We start from the raw sequence: 8,355 nt of genomic DNA, 5'->3' as shown, positions 1-8,355 counted from the left end.
TTCGTTTTAGGGTTAGGAGCTAGGGTTAGTTTTAGGGTTAGGAGCTAGGGTTAGTTTTAGGGTTAGGAGCTAGGGTTAGTTTTAGGGTTAGGAGCTAGGGTTAGGGTAAGAGTACGGGTTAGGGAAAATAGGATTTTGAATGGGACTGAATTGTGTGTCCCCACAAGGTTAGCTGTACAAGACTGTGTGTGTGTGTGTGTGTGTGTGTGTGTGTGTGTGTGTGTGTGTGTGTGTGTTTGGAGCAGGTGGATGGTGGATATGAGTGATGTGCTGAGCGAGTGCATGTGTGTGTTTTACGGGAGGGTTAGTGGGGTGTTACTGGATGTACATCATCCAGTCCATATGGGTTTCATGTTAATGCCATCAGCATTGGAATAAATATAGGCTATGCAAGACAGACACAGATAAGGAAATGTATTTGGTTTTAGAAGTTAACCCTTCCGACCTCCTCATATGTTTTACTCATATCACACAGAGTTGCTTTGTGTAACATTGTGTAACTTCTCTAATAACGTGAGGGTTTCGGAGGAATGGAAGGACTATCACAGACTATATGTCGTCTACAGTACGTGGTCAGAGAAAGAGCAAAGCATTGGGTCTGTGGCAACTGACAAGGGCCTCTTCTCTGACAAGAGGCCTGCCGTTGGCTGTCACATTTGGCAGGGCTAAAATAGATCTACAGTACAGAAGAACTAATAATTAGACAAGCCCGGACATTGTTGTGCCTCTCTGGCATTGAACCTTACATGTGTAGGCCTCGTGTGTACGAGCCCTGCCGTAAAGCAGACAGACAAGCCCAGACAGTGCAGGTATTAAGAAGAGTGGGTTGGAGAGGATGGATGATTTCATGTTTAAACAGAAAGTATCTTATGACATAATGTAATAACATAGTAGTGTCCCTTCCTCAGATACACACTTACTTTTGGAGGCTCTGTAAAATGAAGTACCTGGATTTATTACCTTGTTGCTTTCCCATTTCTGTGGTAAAACAACAGCATACACACTGTGACATATAAATCTATTGTAGTGGTCCTCTGTAGCTCAACTGGTAGAGCATGGCGCTTGTAACGCCAGGGTAGTGGGTTCCATCCCCGGGACCACCCATACGTAAAAATGTATGCACACATGACTGTAAGTCGCTTTGGATAAAAGCGTCTGCTAAATGGCATATTATTATTGTTTATATTCATTGTCTCTCTATTAAAACATAACACATAACCCAGGAGTGAGGCCAGGTTAGGCTGACCACTCTCTTCTCTTCTCTCCTAGCTTTTCTGTCCCTCAGTATCACTCCACTAAGGGTAAATGCTTCCTCTTCCTCTTCCTCTGTCTCTGCCCAGTGGAGAACATGAGAGCTGAGACTGCTCCAAAAGGAACAGGAATGCAGCAGGGTCTCTCAGAGGGGGCTACCACCACATTCCATGGTTCACACTTACAGTGGTCTTATTCATGCCCTGCCATTTACCCCTTTCATTGTGTCCCAACTCAACACACATGCTAATTTAGACACCACACCATTATCCAGAGGGGGACACTGTGCAACAGGCAGGGTAGAGTTTTGCAACACTCCTGAGTCCTCTTTGGTAGCATATCATGGCACAAACCTACAGTTTGTTTCAATTAGACGTGATGTTTGTGATCTAGACATCTAGGGCTAATGAACAACAGCTTACACAGTGTTATACTCAATACCCCAAAACGTCCCTCTACAGGAGCATCCGGGACACCATCCCAAGGCTCCCTGATGTATGATGATGGTCGACAGTCCACACTTACCTGGCCTTGTGATGTTCTGAAAGTACAATATGACCATGAAAAGTGACCCAACGCATGTCGCCAGAAAAATTCGTCCAACTTTGGGTTTTCTCATCCTGATTCCCCGAGCTGGCAGAGTAGAGCAGAACCCTCGCCCCGAGGTGTCTCATGCGAGGCAGCTCGTCTGATGCAAATTAACGATAGAAGGGAAAGAATAATGGACCCTCGTGCGGAAAAATTTGCCAGTGCACCGTTATATCAAACAGTCTATTTCTCAATGTCTGCTCGCAGAAAAAAATTGGCTATGAATAGCCAACAATAAATAAACAGCCGCGAAAATATTGGAATGCGCGAATGTCGGTTGTCTTTGTTGGAGTTCAGATCAATTATTATATCTTTCAATCATATTTTACGCTCCGCTGAAATTTCTCATCGCATACAAGTCCCGACAAAACCAGATTGTTTCGGAGTTCTCCTATCATCCCCATCCTTCAACAGTTTTCGTTTCGTCAATTTTTTCAGCCCAGTCAAACTTCCCCGAAACATGGTCGGCGGCACTATGCTATGACGTCACACCCACCCCTAATACTTTCTTGCAGTGACAGTCACCAATCTGAAGGTTGTCCCTAGTTACTACAGCCACGAAGTCAACATTTTATAACAGGGGTTTAGCATAATGATGACTTTATGGCTGTGGTAACTAGTGACGATCCCTCTTCCCTACATCCAATAATATAGGGCAGGGTTCCCCAACTGGCGGCCTGCGGGCAAAAATATTTCTGAGCAAAAAAACATATATACACTACCGGTCAAAAGTTTTAGAACACCAACTCATTCAAGGGTTTTTCTTTATTTTTACTATTTTCTACATTGTCGAATAATAGTGAAGACATCAAAACTATGACATAACACATATGGAATCATGTAGTAACCCAAAAAGTGTTAAACAAATCAAAATATATTTTATATTTGAGATTCTTCAAACAGCCCCCCTTTGCCTTGAGACAGCTTTGCACACTCTTGGCATTCTCTCAACCAGCTTCACCTGGAATGCTTTTCTAACAGTCTTGAAGGAGTTCCCACATATGCGGAGCACTTGTTGGCTGCTTTTCCTTCACTCTGTCGTCCGACTCATCCCAAACCATCTCAATTGGGTTGAGGTCGAGGGATTGTGGAGGCCAGGTTATCTGATGCAGCACTCCATCACTCTCTTTCTTGGTAAAATAGCCCTTACACAGCCTGGAGGTGTGTTGGGTCATTGTCCTGCTGAAAAACAAATGATAGTCCCACTAAGCCCAAACCAGATGGGATGGCGTATCGCTGCAGAATGCTGTGGTAGCCATGCGGGTTAAGTGTGCCTTGAATTCTAAACAAATCACAGATAGTGTCACCAGCAAAGCACCCCCACGCCATAACACCTCTTCCTCCATGCTTTACGGTGGGAAATACACGTGTGGAGATCATCCGTTCACCCACACCGTGTCTCACAAAGACACAGCGGTTGGAAACAAAAATCTCCAATTTGGACTCCAGACCAAAGGACACATTTCCACCGGTCTAATGTCCATTGCTCGTGTTTCTTGGCCCAAGCAAGTCTCTTCTTCTTATTGGTGTCTTTTAGTAGTGGTTTCTTTGCAGCAATTCGACCATGAAGGCCTGATTCTCGCAGTCTCCTCTGAACGGTTGATGTTGAGATGTGCCTGTTACTTGAACTCTGTGAAGCATTTATTTGGGCTGCAATTTCTGAGGCTGGTAACTCTAATGAACTTATCCTCTGCAGCAGAGTTAACTCTGGGTCTTCCATTCCTGTGGCGGTCCTCATGAGAGCCAGTTTCATCATAGCGCTTGATGGTTTTTGCGACTGCACTTGAAGAAACTTTCAAAGTTCTTTACATTTTCCGTGTTGACTGACCTTCATGTCTTAAAGTAATGATAGATTGTCATTTCTCTTTGCTTATTTGAGCTGTTCTTGACATAATATGTACTTGGTCTTTTACCAAATAGGGCTATGTTCTGTATACCCCCCTACCTTGTCACAACACAACTGATTGGCTCAAACGCATTAAGAAGGAAATAAACTTTTAACAAGGCACACCTGTTAATTGAAATGCATTCATGAAGCTGGTTGAGAGAATGCCAAGAGTGTGCAAAGCTGTTATCAAGGCAAAGGGTGGCTATTTGTAGAATGCTATTTAAGGCTTAGGGAAGTAGGTTTATGGTTAGGGTTACAATTAGAGTTAGGGTTAGAATCAAGGTTAGGATTAGGGGTTACAGTTAGGTTTAGGTTTAGGAGTTAGGGTTAGGTATAGTTTTAGGGTTAGCGTTAGGGGTTTGGGGTTGAGGTTAGGGTTAGGATTAGGCTAAGGTTTAAGGTTAGGGTTAGGGTTAGATTTAGGGTTAGGGGTTAGGGAAAATAGGATTTTGGATGGGAATCAATTGTTTGGTCCCCACAAGGATAGCAATACAGAACTGTGTGTGTGTGTGTGTGTGTGTGTGTATGTGTGTGTGTGTGTGTGTGTGTGTGTATCTCAACCCAATTGAACACTACAGGAGATTCTGGAGCAGCGCCTGAGACAGCATTTTGTAACGTGACTATTTACTTTGCCCTGTTAAGACACTTTATGTTGGTGTTTCCTTTATTTTGGCATTTACCTGTGGGTAAGGTAGGTTTGACTGATACGGACCTACAAAAGGTCATCACAGTGGGAGTGTGTGGGGGAAGTAGATTTGTTCTGATAGAGGGCGGTAGTGTTTGGGAAAGCAGTTCATCAGTAGCCAGGATATAGCGTCTGTAGAGAAGATGGAACACACCAAGGGCAACGCACATTTATATCACACCATAATCAATGGGCTCCATGGCCTGGGGGGAGAGAGGTGAGGGCCACACTAGGCTCCATCGCCCGGGGAGAGAGAGGTGTGACATCGGGAGCCTGAGACATCGGCTCATAAAAGTAAGTACAGATACCATATTACCCCTTTAAAATGTTGAAGCCACTCTAGGCTGTGTGACACGTTTACTTCCATTAATTCCATTTGACATGTTTATCACAGTAGTTGAGAGAATGTGCATCTCATGGCCTTGTGGCCACTGTCTCTTACCTGTAAGGCTGATCCTCTTCAGAGTCCCAGGCCTGATCTGGGGTTCTGGCCATGGTGTGGCAGGTGGGGGAGGCAGGTGGGGGGGTAGTCCAGTATGGAGCAGGCTGGTGAGGCAGGTGGGGGGAGTAGTCCAGTATGGAGCAGGATGGTGAGGCAGGTGGGGGGTAGTCCAGTATGGAGCAGGATGGTGAGGCAGGTGGGGGGTAGTCCAGTATGGAGCAGGATGGTGAGACAGGTGGGGGGTGGTCCAGTATGGAGCAGGATGGTGAGGCAGGTTGAGGGTAGTCCAGTATGGAGCAGGATGGTGAGGCAGGTGGGGGGTAGTCCAGTATGGAGCAGGCTGGTGAGGCAGGTGGGGGGTAGTCCAGTATGGAGCAGGATGGTGAGGCAGGTGGGGGGTAGTCCAGTATGGAGCAGGATGGTGAGGCAGGTGGGGGGTAGTCCAGTATGGAGCAGGATGGTGAGGCAGGTGGGGGGTAGTCCAGTATGGAGCAGGATGGTGAGGCAGGTGGGGGGGTAGTCCAGTATGGAGCAGGATGGTGAGGCAGGTGGGGGGTAGTCCAGTATGGAGCAGGATGGTGAGGCAGGTGGGGGGGTAGTCAAGTATGGAGCAGGATGGTGAGGCAGGTGGGGGGTAGTCCAGTATGGAGCAGGATGGTGAGGCAGGTGGGGGGTGGTCCAGTATGGAGCAGGATGGTGAGGCAGGTCCTGAGGTACCTACCCCCCATTTTGACTTTTTCAAGTTGTATCTTTTGTTTCAATGTTACCACTGAAGCACTTCTATAGTTGTAAACCACGGATAGATTTACTGGAGTGTGAAAATAGTTGTATTGACCAATTAACAAGACCATGGAAAGGATGAATCATGCTCCCTCTCTGCTGCTAAGCATTTAAAGACGCCAAGTAAACACTGCACTAAAACACATCATGCATACAATTCCCCAGACATGCTCACATCCGCAGGCTTTCTCCACTGAAGTACTCCATTGGAGTGTGACTATTCATGTTTTGGTTTTGAAATGTAAATATGAACATTTTGACTGTATCTACTCTCTTAAACAATGACCTCTAATGTTTAATTTTCTTGAGGTTTTGTGAACTTACATCAGTTTAAGCCTTTGTGTTTCATGCTTCTTCCCCCTCTGTTGACAGTGCTTTTGTTTTGTCATCTGATCTGTCCTCTCTCCTCAATCCATCTTTAGGCCTTTCTTCTGTCTCACCTTCTCCCTTAGTTCTACCATCCCACTCTTCATCTTGGTTCCTCTCTTCCTCATTGTAATACTTACCCTCTTCTTTTCCTCATGCATTTCCTCTCTCTCTCCAGTGCTTCCTCACTTTTTTCCATATACCTTGTCGTTCTCCATGTCCCACCCATCCATTTCCTCCTCTCCCGTAACCCCATCCTCATTCCTCCCATCACATTCTTCTTCCCCTCTCTCTACCTCTTCTTCTCCACTCCCTCTATCCACAGCTTGTCCATGTGACTCCCTGTCCCTCTGTTCTTTCTGCTTGGATGAGCCTGTCAGGACAATCACTATTCCTCTGCTGGACACTTGTCTCCCCATCCCTCAAACTCTTCCTCTGCTCCTCTACCACCTCTCAGCTACATTCTGGTTTTAGATTCAAGAGGACAAGTTGCTGGAAGTACAGTGTGTTGTTATACATACCTAGGTCACTATGTTACCTGAGTCAGTGTGTTGTTGTACATACCTAGATCACTATGTTACCTGAGTCAGTGTGTTGTTATACATACCTAGATCACTATGTTACCTGAGTCAGTGTGAGCTATGATGGGGTTTTACCTGAGTTAAGGGTGTGGCTGGGGGGTTGGTCGGCCACAGGGCTGGGTAATTTAATGGGCACAGTGCTTGTTCTTCTGTTAGGTACATGGCTGGGGGTGTGGCTGGACTCCCTCGTAGAGGGTGTGGCTGGACTCCCTCGTAGAGGGTGTGGCTGGACTCCCTCGTAGAGGGTGTGGCTGGCCTCCCTCGTAGAGGGTGTGGCTGGACTCCCTCGTAGAGGGTGTGGCTGGCCTCCCTCGTAGAGGGTGTGGCTGGACTCCCTTGTAGAGGGTGTGGCTGGACTCCCTCGTAGAGGGTGTGGCTGGACTCCCTTGTAGAGGGTGTGGCTGTCTTTTTGGAAGTTCTGTTCTTACTTTCCTTCTGCTGTTTACAGAAAAATCTCATTTAGACAGAGATCAATGCAACAGACATACAGTGGGGGAAAAAAGTATTTAGTCAGCCACCAATTGTGAAAGTTCTCCCACTTAAAAAAATGAGAGAGGCCTGTGATTTTCATCATAGGTACACGTCAACTATGACAGACAAAATGAGAAAAAAAATCCAGAAAATCACATTGTAGGATTTTTAATGAATTTATTTGCAAATTATGGTGGAAAATAAGTATTTGGTCAATAACAAAAGTTTCTCAATACTTTGTTATATACCCTTTGTTGGCAATGACACAGGTCAAACGTTATCTGTAAGTCTTCACAAGGTTTTCACACACTGTTGCTGGTATTTTGGCCCATTCCTCCATGCAGATCTCCTCTAGAGCAGTGATGTTTTGGGGCTGTCGCTGGGCAACACGGACTTTCAACTCCCTCCAAAGATTTTCTATGGGGTTGAGATCTGGAGACTGGCTAGGCCACTCCAGGACCTTGAAATGCTTCTTACGAAGCCACTCCTTCGTTGCCCGGGCGGTGTGTTTGGGATCATTGTCATGCTGAAAGACCCAGCCACGTTACATCTTCAATGCCCTTGCTGATGGAAGGAGGTTTTCACTCAAAATCTCACGATACATGGCCCCATTCATTCTTTCCTTTACACGGATCAGTCGTCCTGGTCCCTTTGCAGAAAAACACCCCCAAAGCATGATGTTTCCACCCCCATGCTTCACAGTAGGTATGGTGTTCTTTGGATGCAACTCAGCATTCTTTGTCCTCCAAACACGACGAGTTGAGTTTTTACCAAAAAGTTATATTTTGGTTTCATCTGACCATATGACATTCTCCCAATCCTCTTCTGGATCATCCAAATGCACTCTAGCAAACTTCAGACGGGCCTGGACATGTACTGGCTTAAGCAGGGGGACACGTCTTGCACTGCAGGATTTGAGTCCCTGGCGGCGTAGTGTGTTACTGATGGTAGGCTTTGTTACTTTGGTCCCAGATCTCTGCAGGTCATTCACTAGGTCCCCCCGTGTGGTTCTGGGATTTTTGCTCACCGTTCTTGTGATCATTTTGACCCCACAGGGTGAGATCTTGCGTGGAGCCCCAGATCGAGGGAGATTGTCAGTGGTCTTGTATGTCTTCCATTTCCTAATAATTGCTCCCACAGTTGATTTCTTCAAACCAAGCTGCTTACCTATTGCAGATTCAGTCTTCCCAGCCTGGTGCAGGTCTACAATTTTGTTTCTGGTGTCCTTTGACAGCTCTTTGGTCTTGGCCATAGTGGAGTTTGGAGTGTGACTGTTTGAGGTTGTGGACAGGTGTCTTTTATA

At 46.1% G+C, this 8,355-nt stretch overlaps 1 protein-coding gene across 1 annotated transcript in view; it reads right to left on the bottom strand.

Moving 5' to 3' along the window:
- The window catches only part of LOC311147897 (carbohydrate sulfotransferase 11-like), a 14,687-nt gene extending 12,332 nt beyond the window's left edge, over nucleotides 1-2,355 (bottom strand). The window contains exon 1 of the mRNA XM_084184731.1: nucleotides 1,777-2,355. Coding sequence (XP_084040857.1) covers nucleotides 1,777-1,870 — 94 coding nt within the window. The 5' untranslated portion in view covers nucleotides 1,871-2,355. The remainder of the gene's footprint in view (nucleotides 1-1,776) is intronic.
- Between the last annotated feature and the right edge of the window lie 6,000 nt (nucleotides 2,356-8,355).

The sequence above is a fragment of the Coregonus lavaretus genome, assembly GCF_964263955.1.
Source record: "Coregonus lavaretus genome assembly, chromosome: 20".
NCBI lineage: Eukaryota > Metazoa > Chordata > Actinopteri > Salmoniformes > Salmonidae > Coregonus > Coregonus lavaretus.
Note: the sequence above shows the minus strand (reverse complement) of the source record. Positions and strands in the feature narration are given on the sequence as shown.